This window comes from Equus przewalskii, chromosome 7 (assembly GCF_037783145.1).
Source record: "Equus przewalskii isolate Varuska chromosome 7, EquPr2, whole genome shotgun sequence".
NCBI classification, from domain to species: Eukaryota; Metazoa; Chordata; class Mammalia; order Perissodactyla; family Equidae; genus Equus; species Equus przewalskii.
Window position 1 is genome coordinate 75978121 of NC_091837.1, and position 22250 is coordinate 76000370.

General features: G+C 34.7%; 1 protein-coding gene across 27 annotated transcripts in view; it reads left to right on the top strand.

Moving 5' to 3' along the window:
* Positions 1-22250, top strand: part of WDR7 (WD repeat domain 7) — a 355090-nt gene that overhangs the window by 127238 nt on the left and 205602 nt on the right. For all 27 annotated transcript variants that reach the window (XM_070627699.1, XM_070627700.1, XM_070627703.1 and 24 more), the window contains one exon: positions 1391-1514. In XM_070627699.1, the coding sequence (XP_070483800.1) occupies positions 1391-1514 (124 nt within the window). The remainder of the gene's footprint in view (positions 1-1390; positions 1515-22250) is intronic.

The following is a 22250-nucleotide window of genomic DNA, read 5'->3' on the forward strand; positions in this document are numbered from 1 at the left end:
AATATCATATTGCCAATTATTAACTTTGTGACCCTGGGCAATTTACTTAACCTGTTTGAAGCTCATTTGTGAAGTGGGGATAATAATGCATTCCTCATGGGATTGCTGTCAGGATCAAATAAGATAATGCAAGTAAAACAGTAAGTACAGAGCCTGATACATGGTAGGAGCTGGATAAATGGTAGCTATTATTTTGTGTCAATGGATTTACTCTGTATTAGATATTACCTCGAATATAGTATCACAAGGGACTTGGAAATGTTTTATAGAGATTTTTGTTTATTATGGCATTTTTTTTTATATAGCTGTAGCAGTTTGTATCATTCAAGATTTTTAACTTACCCAATATAAATAACATATTTGCCCCTTTCCTGGTCCCCCTTCCCTCAACTCCAATTGGAATTGCAGCATACTAAAATTTTCAGGATTTTGCGTTGAGTAATATTTTAATTCACTTCAGAAGTCAGTCGTAATTAGGGGCCGGCCCAGTGGCATAGTGGTTAAGTTTGTGCACTCCACTTCGGTGGCCCGGGGTTCTTGGATTTGGATCCTGGGTGCAGACCTACACACCACTCATCAAGCCATGCAGTGGCAGCATCCCACATACAAAAAAATAGAGGAAGATTGCCACAGATGTTAGCTCAGTGACAGTCTTCCTAAAGCAAGAAGAGGCAGATTGGCACAGATGTTAGCTCAGGCCAATGTTCTTCACTAAAAAACCCCAAAGTAAGTCATAATTAAAAAGTTTTTTATTTGAAATCTTATCAGATGCTATTATTTATAAATAATATAAATTATAAATTGTTAATAAGTTGATTGGTATATCACTTGACAATGGTCTAGCTTCTTTGACCCCATGCCTGTGGCACTTTTGCCAAAATAAAACAAAACTAAATTAATACTGCAAAATAAAAGTGGTGCACCACATTGGAAGAAAAACTGAGAAGGTATAATTTTGAAAAATACTTTTCTTCTGTAAAACTAATGCCATTACACAGGAGAATATTTGCTTAATTGTTGAAAAACATTGTTTAAGCAATTCTTAGGTATACATGAATTGTAGGGATTTATATATATATATATGTTTGTGTAAACTACCTATTTAGCATATATAATATAGAGAAATTCACTAGATAAGATTAAGTTTCTTCAGGCTAAAAGAGAAAACAAATTTAATAGTTCTAATTGTGACTTTTAGCAATGATGTTTATATGGAAATTTAAAATTGAAAATGCTGAAGTGCAAAAATGTTTTAAAAGCTTTGGAAACTGAAGTTTTTCTCATGTAAATAAATGTGTTTTTTTATGTTTTCTAGCCGTATTTCGTTATGAACTTTCTAGTTTTTAGAACTTGCTTTTTTTCTTTACACTTGCGTCTGTGGTATTCTCAGGTCAGAGAAGCCGCTCAGGCCCTGCTGCTGGCAGAACTGAGGAGAATTGAGCAGGCGGGACGGAAGGAAGCCATTGATGCCTGGGCTCCTTATTTGCCTCAGTATATGGACCATGTCATATCACGTAAGAATTCTCATGATTTTCCACAAAGTTCATCACACTTATGTGGAAAAGAACCAAAATTCACAAATAGGCTTCCTCCTACCTATCAGCAAAAGTGAGTTGTTCACCTTAAAGTGAAAACTAGGAATCCTCAAATTCTGCTCAGTTGTTTCCTGAAATCCCTACAGTTTGGAGTTTGGTTAAAAAAAAAAAGAAGTTGTTTTATATAAAATCAAAATATTCACTATTTTGATAGTGACCGCTTATAAAATTAATCCCCAATCAAAAATCACACCCTATTTAACACTAGCATCTGTTGTTGCCCATTGTATTATGCTTGTGGGTGCCAATTTGTTAGATATTGATCTGATGATACACAAGTGCAAATACAAGGCAAATCCTTTCCAAGTTGAAGTTGGAATTGTGAATCCTTAAGAAATAAAGACCTGGTAGAGTTAGATCAGTATGAAAAAGAGAAATTTAGGAAGAGTTTTTTGACTGATGTATCTTTCAAAAGAGTATAATGTGAATGAATTGGGAAAGCCCTTGGGAAAAATCGTTGAAATTTTTGAACATCTTTTTGCAAAATAAAACTTCTATAATGCTGCCAGGTCAAATGTACGTTGAAGAAAAATTATATTGTGCCACCATAATTTTTTTCTTTTTAGAAGAAGTATGCTTCGTCATCAGTTCATCATTTGATTCATTCTTTATTCTTTTAAAGAGGAATTCAGAATTAAAATTTTAACTTGCTATATTGAGAATAGATGTCAGTTTCACTTTTTTAAAGATAAAGTCTCAATGAAACTTTAGAAAAACTTTTTACTAAAATTAGTAAAAATTAATAAAATTAGTGAAAATTTAGCCTATGTTTTAGGTGGATTCATGTTAAATGACCTTTTGTCAATACCAGTTTTTCTTGGTAATCAGATACTCATTACATGTGTCAAAACAGACAATACATGATTGTATAAGAAGGAAAATGAAAACAAGATTCGAAAGAGACTGTAATTGTTAGAACTGGTATAACTCTACCAGATGTTTGCCAGTAGTGACTATAGTCATTTAACGGGGTGACTGTGGTGGTTTAATTAGGTATGTGACCTTGGACACTTAACCTTTCTCAGCCTCAGTTTTGTCACAGCTGAAATGAAGATGATAGTAGACTTTATTGAGTTATTTTGAATATGGAATGAGTTAATCTTTGTTAAGCACATGGAATAGTCCCTGGGTGGTGGTAAGCACTATATATTTGTTAAATACATTCATAATCTATAAAAATGCAAATATATATTTCACATATAACCAAAACATGACACATTAACAACTCAAGTTAAAATTCTTTAGTCTGTTTAGGTAATAGACTATTTATTGAGAGAATATTGGTTTTCATTTGCTTACTCGGAATTTTTCCACTTTAATTAAAGGAAATTAAGTTAAAAAACCAGGGTCCTTAGACATATGGGCTCTATGTAAGGTATTAGGCTTAAAGTTCTTATTGAAATATGTATAGGTTTAGAAAAATTTCTGGACTATAAAAAAAAACGTTTAAAAAAATAGGATGAAAAAAATTCTGCTTTTGAATATTTGAATAGTCTGGAACAGTACTCTTTGTTCAGTAGCTTGTGGCTGTTAACTTCATAATAGTCCAGAAAAGAGAATTAGGTCATTGGCTCATCATAAACCTTGTTGAATAAAAGATCCCCAAATTGAAGGACAAACTATGAGTGTAGTACTGTAGAGTAGATTGAAGATGAAACTAAATAGCAAATCACTAGAGAGTCTTTTAAGAGGAGAATGCTGTTATGGGAATATGGAGAAACATTTTCAAGACATCTTTGTTTAGATGGACTAGTGTAGAGTGGGAGAATGGATTAAAGTAGAATAAGTAGCTGGGAGGCTGTTACAGAAGGGCATGTGGGACCCAGATCTGAATGTAGATAGGCTAGATTAAAAGATAATTCTAGGCCTTGGTTATAGATTACATGCAAAGGTCTAAGAAAAACACCAAAGATTAGTACAGCATTGTATTCTTGACCGTTTGGGAGGAGAAGTGCCATTAGCAATGGTGGTAGATGCCATTTAACTTTTTTTCCTGGAAAGAAGAGAGTGAATTAGCTACAGGTAGATGCATAATATGGCCACAAATTACTCCCTGAAGCAATGATAAAAGTGTATATGTTGCTAAACTAGAGGTCTGTTAGTGGGTCCACAGAGGATACAGTATAAGTAAAATAATGACAGTACCTACCATTAACTGAACACTTTCTCTGTGTCAGGCTTTTGTTTGCTAAGGGCCTGGTCTGTGTTATTTCATTAAACTATTGTAATAACCCTGTGAAGTAGGTACTGTTGTCACTACCACCTCCTGCTTTTTTTTCCCCCAGATGGGTTAATTGAGGCCAAGAGAGAGTAAAGAATTTTCTGAAGGTCCCTCAGTTACTAAGTGACTGTCAGACTACGACTGATTCTCTTAACCACGATTTATTCTATCTTGCTTCCTCCAGCATCCTTAGATCTTTTATGGGATTGAGGGTGGAGGAATGAGTGGATATTTGGCTTAACTAGTCCTGCTTTCAGACAGTGCCATTTCTAGCTGTCTTCAATTTAACAACAAAATGGAGCAGAAACATAACTATAAGAAAATTACTCTCGATATTTCTCATCATTGTTTAAATAATCATCAACTAGGTTGTTCTGAGGTCAACTTTAAACTTCTACGTTTGTGTAATTAAAGTCCTTGGTATTTAATTTAGGGTCCTGGAGTACTTTATAAATTAACTTAGTGCTGGTTTACTTAAAATTTTAATCTTGTCACTTACTGTAATTGTATTTTTGGCCAAAAAATAAACAAACGTATGTTCTATATGTAACTAAAATATCTCACACTAACAACTCTTAATATAATGTATTAATGTATTCTGGAACTTTTACATTGACTGAGTGTAAAATTAGTTTTAGTTTGCTTTCCTGGGAGCTTTCTATTTTAATAAAAGGATGTCAAGCTAAAGGAATAGGCATTCTGAACGTGTGAAAGGAGAAGAAAGCATACAACAAATGAGGAATGACCACATAGGGCTGTTGAACAGATTTGCTGTCCGAAGGGATCAAAAGGTTATGGAGGCAGCTGGTGAACAGCCCACACCTGCCATCAACGTGCTTGTAGTGAAATCGCTTCTACTATTGTCGTTAATGTTTGAGGGGATGATTATTGTAGCAAGTTACAGCATAAAGCATTGTTTTAGAAATTTAAAACATATTTCTGGGACAGGAATCTTCTTAATCACTAAAGTAAGTAAAATATTAAGCAATATAGTTGGTAAAATCACCATTCATCAGATATTTTCTTATAATTTAATCATCCCAAGCATTTAAAAATATATGCTAATTGCCTAAGCAATATTGGCAGCTCCTAACTTATGACTGAGCTTGGTCTGAGTCCCTCTGTCAGATAATTTTCTGACACTCAGAAAATGCTTTTACCTGAAGTGCAGAATCTCATTCTGGGCTGATGGACTGTGATAGCCCTTCATTTTAGAGATCTGGAGTCTGAGCTTTTACAGTGGGTAGTAACTTTCTCTGACTTCACAGTCAGCAAGTGATAGAGCTGGGACTAAGATGACAACTGAAGTCAACTGGTCATACTGACTTGGATCTTATGGAATTTTATTTAGGTGCATTATGCAGTAAAAAGCTTTTGTAGGTTTGTCTGCGAGCCTGAGTCAAGCAATGAGCTAGAATTTTCTTAGGACTCTTGAGAGCATTAGAGGAGAAACTTTCTGTAGAGCATCAGCACAGTACATAATACATGTAGTGAATGTAGCTGCTGTCCCTTTTCCTTCCCTATACTGGTTTCTGTAGTTTTGTTCTCTTTATTGTCGGTATCTCAGAATTCACTTTTAATTTATATCACACAGGGATTCTGGCAGTAGACGGGAAATCACTGGGGACGAAAAAGGAGCAGTAGCTTGCTTTAACTGAAAAGCCAGTTCACAAATTTTCATAAATACCAAGTCCTAATTGAGTGATAGGAGAGTTTTGCTACAGGTCAAGGAACTCTGTCATTGAACCAGTTAGGAAACATTATTTTATCCCTCACAAATGCTGTGGGTATGTAAAATTTGATACCTAATTTCTGATAGAAAATTAGAGGATAATGCGTTGCGATTCTTACTCAAATGATAACAAGGACTAGAATTATAAATACTGCATACATTCTTATGACAGTGACTTACATAACTATTGGAAATATTTTCTGAGTTGTCACTCTTTAGCATGTATTTGTAATCACTTTTATGTTCCAAAATGCTTTTTAAAAATTCTATTGATTTTTCTTACTAAGGAAGGATTAGTGTTATTTTGTGAAACTATTGTATTACAATTTGGATGAAGATGAAATGTTATAAGTTGTCTCAGATTTATTTTGAAGGTAAGATACTTTGCAGAACCCAATTTTTTATATTTCTTATTTGTGACATTCTACATGTAGCATTTTGATAATTGACTTTTTTATGAGGTCAAGCACCTGCTAGTTTATGAAATATACCCACACTTGCCTTCATTCCAGGCAGTGACTACTCTTGAGGTAAATGCTGATGGTTCCTGATTTCCTTTGGCCTGTGATGCAGAGTGACCTTATAGGGCATGAGGTCACAAGCGTAATTATTTCTCATACGTTGTATTCTGCTTGCTCACAGTGGCTCATCTCCTCCTTTAATTTCAGAAACATTAAACACATAAAAGTTACTACCATTATATAAATCAAAATCTCTTCTAAAGAGCGTGCTATTGTAATTTTATGCAGTTATGGCCAATGTAGTATTAATTTGCAGATTTATCATCTCAGATATTGATAGAAGGATGTGTAACACATCGTGTTTAATATGTATTGATGCCATCAGAAAGAACAATCCTTTGTTCTTATCGAGTCCCTGCCTTTTTAGCTTCCTTTTGTGTTAAGGTTACCAGGGTTAGGCTCGTCTTTTTATCCCCCTTGGAAACAGAATAGGATTTCTTTGTTCAATGAAAGGCACTCCTAGTAAATGTTTTGGGTTTGACTTTCAACAAGCCACACTGTAGTACCTATTTTAACCTGGAATTGAAGTCACTTTTCTGATGATTATAAAGTAGTGATCATTCTGAGCACAAATGTGGATGGACCAACAATATACAAGAAGGTAAGACGGAACTATATATTATAGAGGTAGTGGAAAAGTATGTTGTAGCTAGTAAAAATAACTGAAATATTAGTACACTCTTTAGTAGGCAGATATTTTCAGGGTTTGCTGGTGCGGAGAGAATGGGGGAAAGGACAGGGAGCGGGTTTGATAAATACGATTTAAGCGAGTCCCCTCCTCCCCCAGAGGCCTTAAGCTACATAGCATTCCTTCCTTCTTTCTTTTTATATATGGCTCGGTTATTTGGAACTCTCTAACAGTCTTCTTAGGAATAATTTCTAGATAACTGAGGATTTAAAAATCACTAGAAGCTGAGATTTAAAAAAAAATTTATCCCTTTTTTTGAAATATTTAACAATGTCTCTGGCTTTTTAAACATCTTCTCAGTAACCAGTAATTGTTGTTTTGACCTGTGCTATAAAACTGCCACCATTTGCTTATTGAAGCTAGTGGGCCTGTTTATCTAACATTAAAGTACCCAGGTTGATATGCTTCTCACATTTCATATTTCATTTTTTTATATAATGTTCCTTCTTCCTCTTTGTATTGACTGGTAATTATTACTAGTTTTTACTATTGGGCTGTTTTGTCTCATTCCTGGTAGCTTCTTCCCTGATTTCTAATCTGTTGTTTCCAGTGTTCTGGGAGTGTGAAGTCAGGTAATCAAACTTATTTGAGTTAAATATAAAAGAAGAGTAAATTGGCTAAGAATAAGGGCTCTCTGATGGAAAAATTCCCTAAGCTTTAGTGTAAGCACTTTTTGGTGTCCCTGTTGGCTCCTCACAATCTGCTTATTTGACTACTTTCTCAGGTTTTTTGTTGCATTCTGGGTGTACCTATCTTTTGGGGAAGAATATTCTAATTAAAGTTGGGGAAAGAAAGGTAAAATCATTTGGTTGCTCCAGAAGAAGTGATAATTCTAGAATGCCCCTTTTGTAATTAATGCTTATTTTGTGAATCACCTGAAATTAAAGGATAAGGTTTCCTCAGAACTATCTGTAATAGTTGTCTTATAGTGTTCACAAAGCCACTTGGAAATGACTGTGCATTGTGATTAGAAGGGAAACTATTAAATTAGGACTAAGTGGTCTACGTAAAAAGTACTTCATGTTCTGTGGGAATTTGTCTTAAGACAAACTATGTTATGCAAAGCTTGCTGTATCTATATTGTGTCTCTTTGCACTGTTTCATTGGGACCTAAGGGATTTGTTCCTCTTTTTTCTTCCAGAATGTCAGAGCTATTGAGCTTAATTTTAAGCGCTCTAGACTGATCTTGTATTTAACAGCATTAAACTGTTCTACTTATCTATGTTTGGCTACTAATCTAATGGAATGACAATGAAATTTCTTCTTAATCCGTCATAGCTATCTAAAGGAAAATCCTTTAGTTCCATGTAACTTGAGTTCTTTGAGGTGATATTTAATATTCTTATAATTTTCCTTCTTTCTTTTTTTAACAAGTCTTGGAAATTAGAGTAGTAAAGTAGTAAATTAAAAATGAAAGCATTCCTGGACCAATTGGGTTATTTAAACTTTACTTCTAAGTAATAAACAGAGACTCTGTTATCAAGTAATGCCGTAGGTTAGGAACTCCAGAGGATTAAGAAACTTCACGCTGCCAGGGCAGCCCTTGGTGTGAGAGGTACTGTAGCAAGATGGCCAGCAGTCTGGTTTCAGGGTATCATTAGAAGCGCGTGACCATTTTCCACCTTGTGGAACAAAGCAAGGAGCAGAGCATAAGGAAATTGGATAACTTGTTCCTCGTCTTATAGTGAGGAATTGGGGGGATTCCATCAAGTGTGGGGCTCCTTTCCCTCTCATTACACTTAGGAAACACTGGTTATCAACTGGCCCTTGTGGAAAAGCTTCTGGAGCTGAAAGGATTTGAAATAATTTTAGTTGTTTTCTCATGCCTGCTTCTTTTTTGCGTTCACAAATCTGTCTCCCTCCCTTCAGTGCAGAAATGTGTTACCTCTCCTAGTTGTAGTTGGTGGCAAGGCCTCTAGGAGGCATGGGTGTCTTTCTTTGAGGTGTCTGTACACTTACTACCTGCTCTTAAGACGTTGAAGGTACTGAAGCCTATGAAGACTACTTTGTAAAAGAAAAGCTCATTCAACCTGTGACACATTGTTTTTTAAAAAAAATGGTGTTCAAATTGAAATGCCTGGTATACCTTTAGCTGAGGTTCTAGTGGCCTTTGCTATAATAAATGACCCAATATTAGTTGCTATGAAGAGTATGGTATTGATTTGTGCCATTAGTCTCTTGCTGATTTGCTGAAGAACGAAAAGTTATATTGCTAATGGAAATAAAGCACTTTACAAAACACTGCACACGAGTACCGGAACATGTCTTTGTAATAGAACAAGTGTCTAGTATGCTTTTGAATATAAATTTTCTTTATTCTATACAGATTTATTCCAGTACAGATACTCAGAGTCTGTTCAGTTTGCCTCTACAAAGCAAAAAGCTGAGTTGATCATCTTGTGAGGTTTTAAATCTTAGACACTGAATATGCATGGGTGAATATTTGGATTGTGAGGCATTTATAATTTTATACCGTATTTCCAATTTTATTATCTCTTTGTATTGACTGGATATTATATGTAATTCCATTGTTTTAATATTTTAGTTTGAAGCCTTGTTGTGATCTGCATGTGATGAAATAGATCTTATAGTTTGGAGGGAAAACAGTAAAGTTATTGCAAGAAAATTGTATGAATCTGTTTTACTTGTAATATTTTGATTGTAATAGCTAATGGGAGATTTTGTTCTAGTGTTGTTTATAAGTTCTGGAATTAAATTGATCAAAATGTACTAAAATATCTTTGCCTGATCCATTCCTGCCCCCATCCTGCTTTTTGGGGGAAGTATGGTATTTTATATTTTATTTTTCCCTAAGTAATATTATCCTAATGACTTATTACATCTACTATCTATTTCTGTTACGCAGATTTTAATTAAAATAAGCATTTTAAATGTGTTTTAATATTTATAAATGGTTTTATTGTACATGACATTTGCAGACTTGGTTAATATTTTAGCACTTCTAGTACACAAACATAAAGAAAAAAAATTTGTTTTATTGGTTTGAGCACCCGAATTGACCTCAGCAAGATTGAGATTGATCTGGTTTCTTTCAGCCTGTAAAATGCCAATCCAGTCATCTGTAACAGTACTTAGTATTTTTGTAATTTTTCTGTACATATTTTCTGTGTTTGTTCTATAGAACTTACCCATCTCTTGAAAAGATTTTCCTTGCTTGGTTTAGAGATGAAAACAACCACAACCATCTATTTTATTGCTTGTTGTTTTTAAAAACTGTTTCTACAGTCAATGTCATTACTATAATCACAGTTCTTTTTTTTATAATCCTTTATAGGACTTTACATTTTACTAGGAAGAGATGATGAGACTTATATTTGAAATGTGTACTTGGGCTGGGCAACACTCAGCTTTGAGGAATGGAGATGGAAGAGGAGGGATGGTTCGTAATACATGAATATTCCTGTGATTTTAAGACATAGTGAAATTACAGCCCTCCAATAATTAGACATTTTTAAACAATTTCTGGCATAGCTTCTGGGTACAAAGACGTAAATTAGCTTACTTTTGAGATACTTTTCTTATCTCAGGCATGAGGTGAGGAAAGCTTTTTCTTGAGTCTCTAGCATGTCTTACTCAGGTTTTGTTTGATTTTGATTTATGTTTGTTTTTTTCCCCTAAAGCAAGGATCAGTCTTCAAAATAAATAATATCAAAGTCAGAGGAAGTAAACTAGAAATCTCTGAATTCTGGGTGACAGATAGAGGATTGGGCATTTGTATCTTAAAGTGTCGTAGTACTTTTCATAAAATATTTACATAGACTTTAAAGTGACCGCATAATCTCAGAAGTGACCTATTTTAAGGTGTCATCAATGTTCTGAGACCATCCCAAACTTCTCCCGTATGGAAGTTGGATGGGCACTTGGGGCCAGAAGCCTTTCCCATTCCATTTCATCACTGCCCACTGTTGTGGAGAAGAGATTTGAGGGTAGTGATTCTCAAAAGGATGAGTGAGAGGCAGAAGGGATGACTTTCAAAAGGTGATTACCCTAAACATTGCTCCCTCCTCAACCAAGGATCTGTATTCATCTCATAGTTTCCCAATAAGATGACAACAATTAGGGAGAAAAATACTATTTTTTTAAAAGAGTTTTTCTAATGATGGATAAGCAACTGATTTACTGAACCTGAGTATTGGTTGGAAAGTCCAATGGAAAGAAGGGTATCAGAGGGTCTGGTACCTTGTCCTGCTTCACTATGCATTGGCTGTAACCTCAGAGAGATCACTAAGCTTCCGCACTTCCTTATCTATTTCCCAGTTTGTTTTTATGTAAAAGGAAGGGAATGAACAAATTCATGTTTTTCAAACCTTTTAGGTAGTAAATTTACATGTGAAATCTTAACCAGAGTCCCAATATATAAAATAGATAAAAAATATTAAATAGTTCCTTTAGGCAAGTAAAATCTTTGTTTTTTTGGATTTCTTTAGTGAAAAATCATTTTTTGTGCACTGAAACCTTCATGCTCTTCTTTTGTCTTTGGGGGTTCTATCTAGCACAATTGAAAACTAGTTAAGTGTCTGCTCCCTAAGTGCCTCTTGCTCTGACAATGACCCTCCCCCTCGCAACACACACACACAGGGCAGAGTTGGAAACTTGCCCTTATATATGGCAATTCCTGAAATTTGTTATCGTGCAGGAAAACCTTTAGTTTCTAGATAATTCTTATGGCCCTTCATGGCAACCTGTGAAATGGATACTTGCTACTTCTCCAGCAAATGATGGTCTTAGTAGAGCTGGTATTAGTAGCTTGTACCAGCAGAGTGCTAACACAGTGTGTGCTTTAAACGTAGTGCCTCAGATAGTTGTCTCCTGGAAGCAAACAATTTTGAATACACTACATTAATGTTTGATATGTACTTTATTATTTAGATTTAAAATTCACTAACCTTTCAGATATGGATTGGCCAACTATCTGGTTTTAGAACTTATTTGTTGTTATGTAACTATAATTGTCTAATGTGAGTATAGATTCACATGTATTCACTCAACTTTTAATAGCTGTGATCTACTTGACAAACCTCTATAATAATTACTTTTTGCCCATGTGACTTAATGAATCGTCATTGGATGAGGTTCAGTCTGTTAATTTAGATATCCCTTTTTTCCCCCAAGGCATAGTAAGTGCAATAATGCTTCTGTGATATGTTCTGTATAGAATCAGTAAATTGATTTGTATGCACGTTACTTGATTGAATTGATTGAAGCACATTACTTGAGTTTTGATTATTATTTTCTTTCACACTAAATATTTAAAGACTCATTTTGGAAGAGGTTTTGTTTTAGATTAAATTTTTGGTTGGGAATTCTTGTGTAATTCTGTACATACTTGCTTCCTCTTTTTGTTATTGGCTGCACATGGCTTATGACCCTGTGGTATGCTTAGGATGATCATGATGAACAATAGAAATATTTGTTCTTGAAGTTAACCATTCAGACACATGAGCAGGATAACAGATCAGTTGCTTTTGTTTTTTTGCTTTTGGCAAAAGCATATTTAAATCCTTATGACATCAGGCTTGTCTCTTTTCTTTCTATTAATTATGTGCCAAACAAACTATTAATGATTGGTAGTGCAATAGGGGTTTGGGGAGAAAACACGTCAAATAGGGATCATTTCCAAGGAATTGTATTAACCTTTACTACTAATCAGTAAATCTTCTTTTTTCTTGTTCTTCCTAGAAGTGCTGCATAAAGATGTCGGGATGATTTGTGAAATGTTCTGTTTGAATGCCAAGTATAATTTTATAGACTAGTTTTGGATAAAAGATATATGTGTTTTCCTATTTCATTTTTAAACTTTTAATTTTGGAATATTGCAAACCTATATAAAAGTAGAGAGTAGTATAATGAACCTCCGTGTACCTATTGCCTAGCTTTAACAGGTTCTCACTCACGGGCAGTCTTCTTTTATGTATACCCCTCCAAACACTCCTGCTCCCGTTCTTTTGAAGCAGTTCTCAGACACGTTATCACCTTATCTATAAACATCTCAGTTTGTATCTTAAAAGATAAAGACTCTTGTTTAATAAAAAATAACTGCAATACCATTTGAATGCCAAAAAAATTAAAACTAATTTTTTAATATTATCCAGTAACTCAGTATTTATATTTCCCCAATAGTCTCATAATTGTTTTTTTCAATTTAGGCTTCAAATAAGTCTATATATTGCAGTTAGTTTGTATGTCTCTTACATTTCTTTTAATCTGTTGGATTCCTATCAATCCATTGATCAATTCGTCATCTATTTACCTGTCTCTAGCCCCATCTCCCCTCTCCTTTTCCTTGTGATTTGTTTGGAAGGAAGCTTGTACTGTGATGATCTCTGCCTTTCTTTTAATTAGAGTAGCAAATCCTTATATTCTAAATTCTAACATGCCTTCTTTATTTGTTAGCTGGAATACATCTCTAAGGAGAATCTTACCTCATCAACTATTTGATACACTGAGCTACACTACAGGAAGGACAGGATAAATGCTTGAGGTGATTTTTTTTATTTTTTAGTATTATTATGAATTCATGGATAGAAACATATTTATGTTCTGATCCATTGTAGTCATTGTTCTTAGGAGTGTTCAAATTGTCTCATATTTGGTCAGTGGGAGCCTGTGGTTGACTCTGGAATCCTTTTTTTTTTTGAGGAAGATTGGCACTGAATTAACATGTTGCCAATTTTCCTTTCTTTTTTTCCTCCCCAAAACCCCGGTGCTCAGTTGTACATCCTGGTTGTACCTCCTCCTAGTTCTTCTATGTGGGATGCCGCCTCAGCATGGCCTGACAAGCTGTGCTAGGTCTGTGCCCAGGATCCAAACCAGCGAACCCTGGGCTGCCAAAGCTGAGTGCTGGAGCTTAACCACTACACCACCAGTCCTGTCCCAACTCTGGAATCCTTTTGATTTGACCCTAGACATCTTTGATGAGTTATTTGTTGACAAGATTTCTAGGTACACTGTGTGTATTTCCTGACTCATACCTGAGTCAGTTCATATAGGGGCCCTGGTCCTTTTAGTGGGAAATGGTATTTTAAATCACGAACTGAGTGCTACATGTGCTCTTTGCTATTTGATCATTCACTGTTGCCGGTCTTTTTGGTGGGCACACATATATACATTTCTGCTTGGATCTTAATGTATATATAATACTTTGAGTTTATATTGAAATTCCCCTTAAATGTAGGACTACAGAATTTTTACTTGATTTCATTAAGGTTACATCTGTATCTACATTCTCCCACTCTTAGAATCTTGATTCTCAATGACATCTATGTAATTATTAATCTTCTTTCCCCCATGATAGACACACAACAGTTCAGAATAATATCAGTGCTACCACAAACCATATGATTACCATAGACGTTGTGTGTGTTTTGTTTGTTTGTTTGCAGTTCTTTTTCTTCTTAGGGTATATTAGAAATGAATAGTTATTGTGCTTAAAATCTCTGGGAATAGTTTCTCTCTGTGTAGTTATACTACCAATTTGATACACATTTGGGTTCACTTGTTTCATTTTACTTTCAATTTTTTTTTCGAATTTTTTTTTTTTATCTTTTATCTTTTTCCTTTTTGTCCCCAAAGCCCCCTCAGTACATAGTTGTATATTCTTCATTGTGGGTCCTTCTAGTTGTGGCATGTGGGACGCTGCCTCAGCGTGGCTCGATGAGCAGTGCCATGTCCGCACCCAGGATTTGAACCAATGAAACACTGGGCGGCCTGCAGCGGAGCGTGCAAACTTAACCACTCGGCCACGGGGCAGGCCCCTTTACTTTCAATTTTTAGATTAACTTTAAATGTATTTTTTATAGTTATATAAAACATTTCGTGATTCCAAAGTCAAACAACAAAACAACGTGTATTCAGACAAGTTTAACTTCTATCCTTCCCTGTGCCCTTTACCCTATTTCCTTTCTCTCTACAGGTAATCATTTCTTACTGGTTTAGGAGTTTTTCTCCTGCCCTCCATTTTTAAATTTTTTAATTATGATAAAATAGATATAAATTTGCCATCTTAACCATTTCTCAGTGGTGTTAGTCTGTTCACATTGTTGTGCAACCAATCTCCAGACCTTCCTCATCTTGTGAAACTGCAACTCTGAATCCATTAAACAACTCCCCATTTCCCCCTCCCCTCAGCCCCTGGCAACCACCATTCTACTTTCTCCTTCTGTGAATTTGACTACTCTTGATACATCATACAAGTAAAATCATAGAGTATTTGTGACTGACTTATTTCCCTTAGCATAGCGTCTTCAAGGTTCAGCTTTGTTGTAGCATGTGTCAGAATTTCCTTCCTTTTTAAGGCTGAAAAATATTCCGTTATATGTATATATTACATTTTGTTCATCCATTTATCTGTCAGTGGACACTTGCGTTTCTTCTACCTTTTTGCGAATAATGCTGCTGTGAACAGCATGAATGTTCAGATACCTCTTCAAGACCCTGCTTTCCTTCTTTTGGATATATACCCAGAAATCGAATTCCTAGATCATGTAGTAATTCTATTTTTAATTTTCTGAGAAACTACCATGCTGTTTTCCACAGCAGCTGCACCGTTTTACATTCCCATCACAGTGCACAAATGTTTCAATTTCTCTACATCCTCACCAACCCTTGTTATTTTGTTTTATTGATAGTAGCCGTTTTGATAGGTGTGAAGTAATATTTCATTGTGGTTTTGATTTGCATTTCCATAATGATTAGTGATGTTGAATATACTTGTTGACCATTTGTATATTTTCTTTGGAGAAATGTCTATTTAAGTGCTTTGTCCATTTTTTAATTGGATTATTTGTGTTTTTGTTGTTGAGTTGTAGGTGTTCTTTATATATTTTGGATATTAACCCCTTATCAGATATATGATTTGTAAATATTTTCTGCCCTTCTGTAAGTTACCTTTTTACTCTCTTGATTGTATCCTTTGATACATAGAAGTTTTTAATTTTGATGTAGTCCAATTTATCTATTTTTACTTTTGTCGCCCATGCTTTTGGTGTTAAATTTAAGAAATTGTTGTGAAATCCAATGTCATGAAGCTTCCCCCCTTATGTTTTAGAGTTTTGTAGTTTTAGGTCTTTGAACCATTTTGAGTTAATTTTTGTTTATGTTGTAAGGTAAGGGTCAACTTCATTCTTTTGCATGTAGATAACCAGTTTTCCCAGCAGCATTTATTGAAAAGACTGTTCTTTCTCCTCCATTTTTTAACATAAGCAAATACGTACATTTATTTATACACTCCCTTTCCTAAATGGTAACATACTAATGCGTATCTTTACCTAGCTTTTCTCACTTAACAACATATCCTGGTGTTATGTACTATAGACTTCCTCTCCCCTTTTTTATTCCATTTGTGGATGGAATAAAACAAGTTTTCTATTGATGGACATTTGGGTTGGTTCCAGTTTTTGATGTTGTGGATAGGGCTGCCGTGGACAGACTTGTGCATATGTCTTTTCATTTTTTGATAGTGTATCTTGGATTCCAAGAAGTGGGATTGCTCAGTCAAACGATAAATGTGTGTCAAATTTTGTTACATGTTGCCAAGTTCTTTGGCATAGGGGTTGTACCGTTTTGTATTCTCGACAACAATACATGCGAGGCCCTGTTTGTCTACATTGTTTCCAGTAGGATATATTGTCATGCTTTTGGAATTTTGTGACTCTGATAGGTAAGAAATGAAACGTGAGTATTATTTTGTATTTTCTTGTTAGAAATGAGTTTAGCATCTTTTCATGTAAGTATCTTTTGTATTTCTTTTAAGGTCACAGTTCATATCTCTGGCCTACTTTTATATGGGGTTATTTGATTAAATCTTTATTTATGATAGAAGGTTCAAATATTTCCTGGTTTGTTATTTTCTTTTTACTTTGCTTATGGTGTTTTTCCCCTCGTAACCCAGTTTATTGACCCTTTCTCTTACTGTTTCAGAATTTCGTGTCAAAATTATAGGAGTTTTCCTTGCTATAGGAATTCTCCAAAATTTCTTCTGATATTTTTATCATTTTTAGTTTTTTCCCTTACATGCCGATTGGAGTTGATCCTGCTTAATGGTGTGAAGAATGAATATTATCTTTTTCCATATGACTATCTGGTTATCTCCAAAGCATTTACTGTACACTGTTTCTATATATACAGACTGTTTGTCTGTTTTCTATTTTGTTCCATTCGCCTGTAGCTAATTCATATTTTAATATTTAGTAATTATGGCCCAAGAACTTCTTTTGAGGGTTTTCCGGCTATTGTTGCTTCCTTGTTTTCCCAAATGAACTTTATAATCAAGTTGTTTAGCTCTAGGAGGGGAAAAACCTGATGGCATTTTTATTGGGATTCCATTTAATTTATAAACGAACTTAGGAAGAATTGATATCTTTATAACATTGAATTCCTATCCAAGAATATATTATGTCTTTTCATTTATTCAAGTTGACTTTTTACAGGAGATTTAAAATTTTCCTCATACAGTTTTGGACATTTGTTAAGTTGTTGCTTAGGTAGTTAATTTTATTGTTCTCCCATTACACCCTTTAACTCGATTTTGTTTGTATAAATGAATGCTATTGACTTATTAGTTATATGGAGTGGTTAGTTGAATGGAGTAGTTGCAAAATCAGGTATCATGGATTCTCATGACACCAAGTGGATCGGAACCATTCACCTCTTTAAAGCATGCTTCTTTGTTGTTGGCATTCTCTGTAAGAGTAGTTGATCTACTTTTGTTAATCTTCTCAGGTTTCTTTAATGATAGTTTATTTTTAGTGATTCTGTACTTCCTTTCCTGGTACTTCCCAACCCCTTAACCACCCCTGCCGCCAGACTGGGGGGAAAAAGTTCCAAGAGTGGCTGCCTAATTTAAAAATATATTTTAAGTGTTGTTTTTATTTGTGGGATTGGGTTTAAAAATGAAAGTTTATATTCTCTGCACATTGTAGTTTCTCTGCTGTCTTAGTACTCATCTGATTCATTTTTCATTCTTTTTATAACTTTGTTTGCAAGTTAATTCTTTAAAAGCTCTGCCAGAGTCAGTGATTGGTGCTCCTGTGGTTAATTCAACCTTCCATCTTTCTCTAAATCATTGGTTAGATATGAATAGTTTTTAAAATGAATTGTGAGATTTAATCAGTGTAATGTAGTGGATTAATGATTACTTCTATGGATGCATTATGCTCATTACAGTGTATGAATGTTTATATCTTCAGCAGTTTGATGCCATTTTGTCATGTTTTCAGGCTGAAGTAAATGTATTTGATCTACCTGCTTACTTGGTTTTCTTTGAGGTTTACCGTTTTACTTCTTTATATTCCATGTATGAATATATCTTTACATTTTGAGACATAATTTGTGTTTCATTATGATAATGAAGCCACACAATTTTATAAAAATAATGTGTAGTAAGTACTGTATTGAGATCTTCTTGGGGCTAAGGTCCAGGACCTTATTTATTTTTTTTTTAAAGATTTTATTTTTCTCCTTTTTCTCCCCAAAGCCCCCCGGTACATAGTTGTATATTCTTCATTGTGGGTCCTTCTAGTTGTGGCATGTGGGACACTGCCTCAGCGTGGCTTGATGAGCAGTGTCATGTGTGTGCCCGGGATTCGAACCAACAAAACACTGGGCCGCCTGCAGCGGAGCTTCCGAACTTAACCACTCGGCCATGTGGCTAGCCCCACAGGACCTTATTTTTGATCCTCAAATGACTCAGCACCAAGCCCTTGGCAGGCACTTAACTGCCAATTTATTGCTCAAATTATCCCAGCATTGGCCATAGGGAGCTCTCTTAAGTTGGCTCCAGTGTCATTTTGATATGATCCCATCCTTTTTTTTTTTTTAATACTTTCTTATTTTCTGGCAAAGAACCTGCTCCTTACTCATGTTGTATTTACATGCCCCAGTCCTAGAACTAGCTGTTACTCCAAGGGTACCCTGGTTCCTGTTAATGGAGATATTAGAAACTAAGATCTGGGCGCAAGGTGCGCTTGTTTTACTGGGATTTCACTGCTGCGAGGTCCTCTAACTGGACAGAACTGGGAAATATAAATGTGTATACTAATCCGTGTATACCCACATATTTATGATTATTTCTGTATCTCTCCATTAACATATGAATTCATACTGATCTCCTGTTTTAATCTACCACCATAGGATTCAGTCTAGTCTTCCCTTTTTGCTTATTTGTAATTTCTTTCTTTGAGTGCGAGAAACTTGACTCCTTATTTACAATAGATTTACTTGTTTTTTCAACCCTAGTAGACATAAAAAGTAATTTAGAATTGCTAACCCATACGTCTGTGAAAAACCACTTTACCAACTAGAGTACAGTATCTGTGTACAGTTCTTTTTGTCTTTAGCTTTACAGTAAGCAGCATTTTCCAAAATTTTCCAGAATTACTTGTCAACCCCTTTTTTCTTTGTACCCTTCAGTGAGGTTATGTCATACATTTATAATATAGTTATATGTATTCATTTGTCACGGTCTGAAGTTCATCTTAGGTTTCCTGGAATTCTGGTTAATTCATTATTTTTTTATTTGGGTACAACAAAATTTACTCTTTGGGCTTTGACAAATGAACAGAGTGAGATATCTACCATCACAGTACCACATCAAACATTTTCAACACCTTGGAAGTTTCCTTTTGTAGTTCCTTTGTAATCAGTCCTACCCCCACCCCCACCCCCACCAAAATCCTTGGCAACCCTTGGTCTGTTTTCTGTCCTTAGAGTTTTGCCTTTTCCAAAATTTGATATGAATTTTATATAAAATTCTACATAATGAATCATACAACATATATCCTTTTGGATTTGGTTTCTTTTACTTAGCAAAATATATTTAAGATTCATCCATATTGTTGCATGAATCAGTTCATTTTACTGCTAAATAGTGTTCCACTATATGGTGATACCAAAGTTTGTTTATCCATTTACCTGTTTAAGGACACTTTGATTGTTTCCAGGTCTTGGTGGTTAAGAATAAGCTGCAGTAACTATTCATGTCTAGGATTTCGCACTAACATAAGATTTCAGTACACTTTGGCAAATACCTAGGGTTGGGATTGCTAGGTCATATGGTAATTATTAAAAAAAACTACCAAACTGTTTTCAAAAGTAACTGTAACATTTTACATTCCTACTAGCAATGAATACTATGTTACTCTTTATCTTTACTAGCATTTAATATTGTTAGTTTTTTTTTTTAATTTTAGGCATTCTAAGGCATATGATATTTCACTGTGATTTTAATTTGCATTTCCCTAATGGCTAATGATGTCAAGCGTGATTTCACATGATTATTTGCCATCCATATATCCTCTTTGGTGAAATGTCTGTGTGAGTCTTTTGCCTAGCTTTTTCCCTATTGGGTTTCTTGTTTTTTATTGTTGGATCATAAGAGTTCTTTATATATTCTGGGTCTAAGTCCTTTAACAGATATGTAATTTTCAAATATTTTCTTTCAATCTGTGACCTGTATCCTTTACAGAACAAAAATTTTTAACTTTGATAAAGTCTAATTTATCAGTTTTTTTCTTTCATGACTCAGGCTCTTGGTGTTGTATCTAAAAGTTCATCCATTTTCTCCTATGTTTTCTTCTAGAAGGGTTATAGTTTTACATTTATCTTATGATTTGGTCTTTCCATTCATCTCTATTTGTAAGTAGCATTCTTGCTTGTTTCATTCTTTTTAACATATTGTATATCTTCTAGGTCATTAACTTAAATCTATATTTAACACATGAGTTTTGCCTATAATCTCACAAGCTACTTGTTTATTTACTATCAATACTTAACACTTCTTATGGGTTTCATCCTTCTGGATATTTTCTTGTTATCTATAGAACTTAATATTCTCAAGTGATGAGTCAGAGCATATCACAATGTTTATCCAAGTTATTACTGTGAGAAATTGTTGGAATATCACAGATGCCTTACAGTGTGATCCTCTAGCATATTGCTGCCAATTAAATACGTCATATACTAGGATAAATATTAAAACAAGATTCCTGTGTCTTTATGTTCAAATTAATTATTCATTGTGTGTTAAGAGAGTAAAAATTCAAAAGCTTTCCTACTTCTGTGAGTGTGTCTGTGTGTAGATATTTAAAAATAACATAATTGGCAGTAACATAAGTAATCATAAGATAAATTGGTTCTTTGAAATGTAAATATTTGTTCTCAGTGTTTTTGGCTTCAAGTGGCTTATAAATAAACAGGTGTCATAAAATGTGTGGGAATGTAGCTCTAAAAGGAGAGAAGCAATGCTTAATAAAATTTTTTTTTGAAGACAAATGGGTTTATCAAATAGAAAAAGCTGGATATTGAATACCGAAGGTAGTAAAGTACTTATAGAGAGAAAATAAATTAATAAAATAAGCCAAAATTAGTAATAACAAAAGCAATGGTAAGAATTTGATACTAATAATGGTATCTATTGAGCACTTACTACATCCCAGGTGCTGTGCTAAACTATACCCCTTATATCCATCACTGAATTTAATAGGTAATGTATCACTCTCGTTTATCTTGTATTCATTGGGTTGTATACAAGGATACAAGGCAGCTTGACTGGATTACCAGAAGTTACTGCTTTTCATTGGTTGTCTCCCTGGGACTGTCTGCTAGTATAGATCAAACTCTCTGCCTTCATAATTGTCTTCAAACAGCTGCTTCTGGCTCTGCACAAACTGAATTTCTGGACTATTCTGATGATGAGAAAGCAAGTTACGAGGTTATCCTTACTTATCCTAAAATCTCAAGTATTAAAGTTCTTCTTTACTGTCATTGCATAACCACCAACCCTAGCCATCTTATGGTTATATTTACCACGTGTTAACCTGTTCTCTCTGTGTACCACACTGGAGCCTTAAAGAATAACAACATATTTTTTTCCTGCTTCATATTTTCTGTTAACACCTTATTTCTCATTGCCTTCAGGGCTCTGACCTTAAATGTCCTTTTAGCTTCATTTTTGCCTCTCCTCACACTTCTTATGCTTCAGCTGCCAAATTCTGTAGATACCTCAGGGTGCTGTCTTCCTGGAATTTTCTCCACCTAGTGTCATTCTATGGTAAATTCTCATACATACTTCAAGACCCAACTCAAACATTTCCTTTCCCTGAGGTTGGCATGTGTTCTCTTCCTCATCCCATCCTGGGCCGAGCTAATTGACTTTTCTTCAGATGAACACTGTATGTTCACTTATGCATTTGGAAATCTATATTTTTCACATGGCCATAGGTTTCTCTAGTGTAATGTCCTTGAATTTTCCTCTTTTATTTTTATCCTCTTTGCATGGTGTAACTGTCAAAAAAAAGAAAGTTCAAAAAAAGGTTGATGAATGAATCTTCCCTCCTTGTCTTTCCCTATGTTCAGAGCCCCTTCCCCTTTCTGTATGTTTTAGGTGAAAACAACCTTGATTTTCTCCCTATACTGTCTTTATTTTAAGAATTCTAGATCAGTGGTTTTCAAACCTTTTTTTTAAAGTGATACTCTT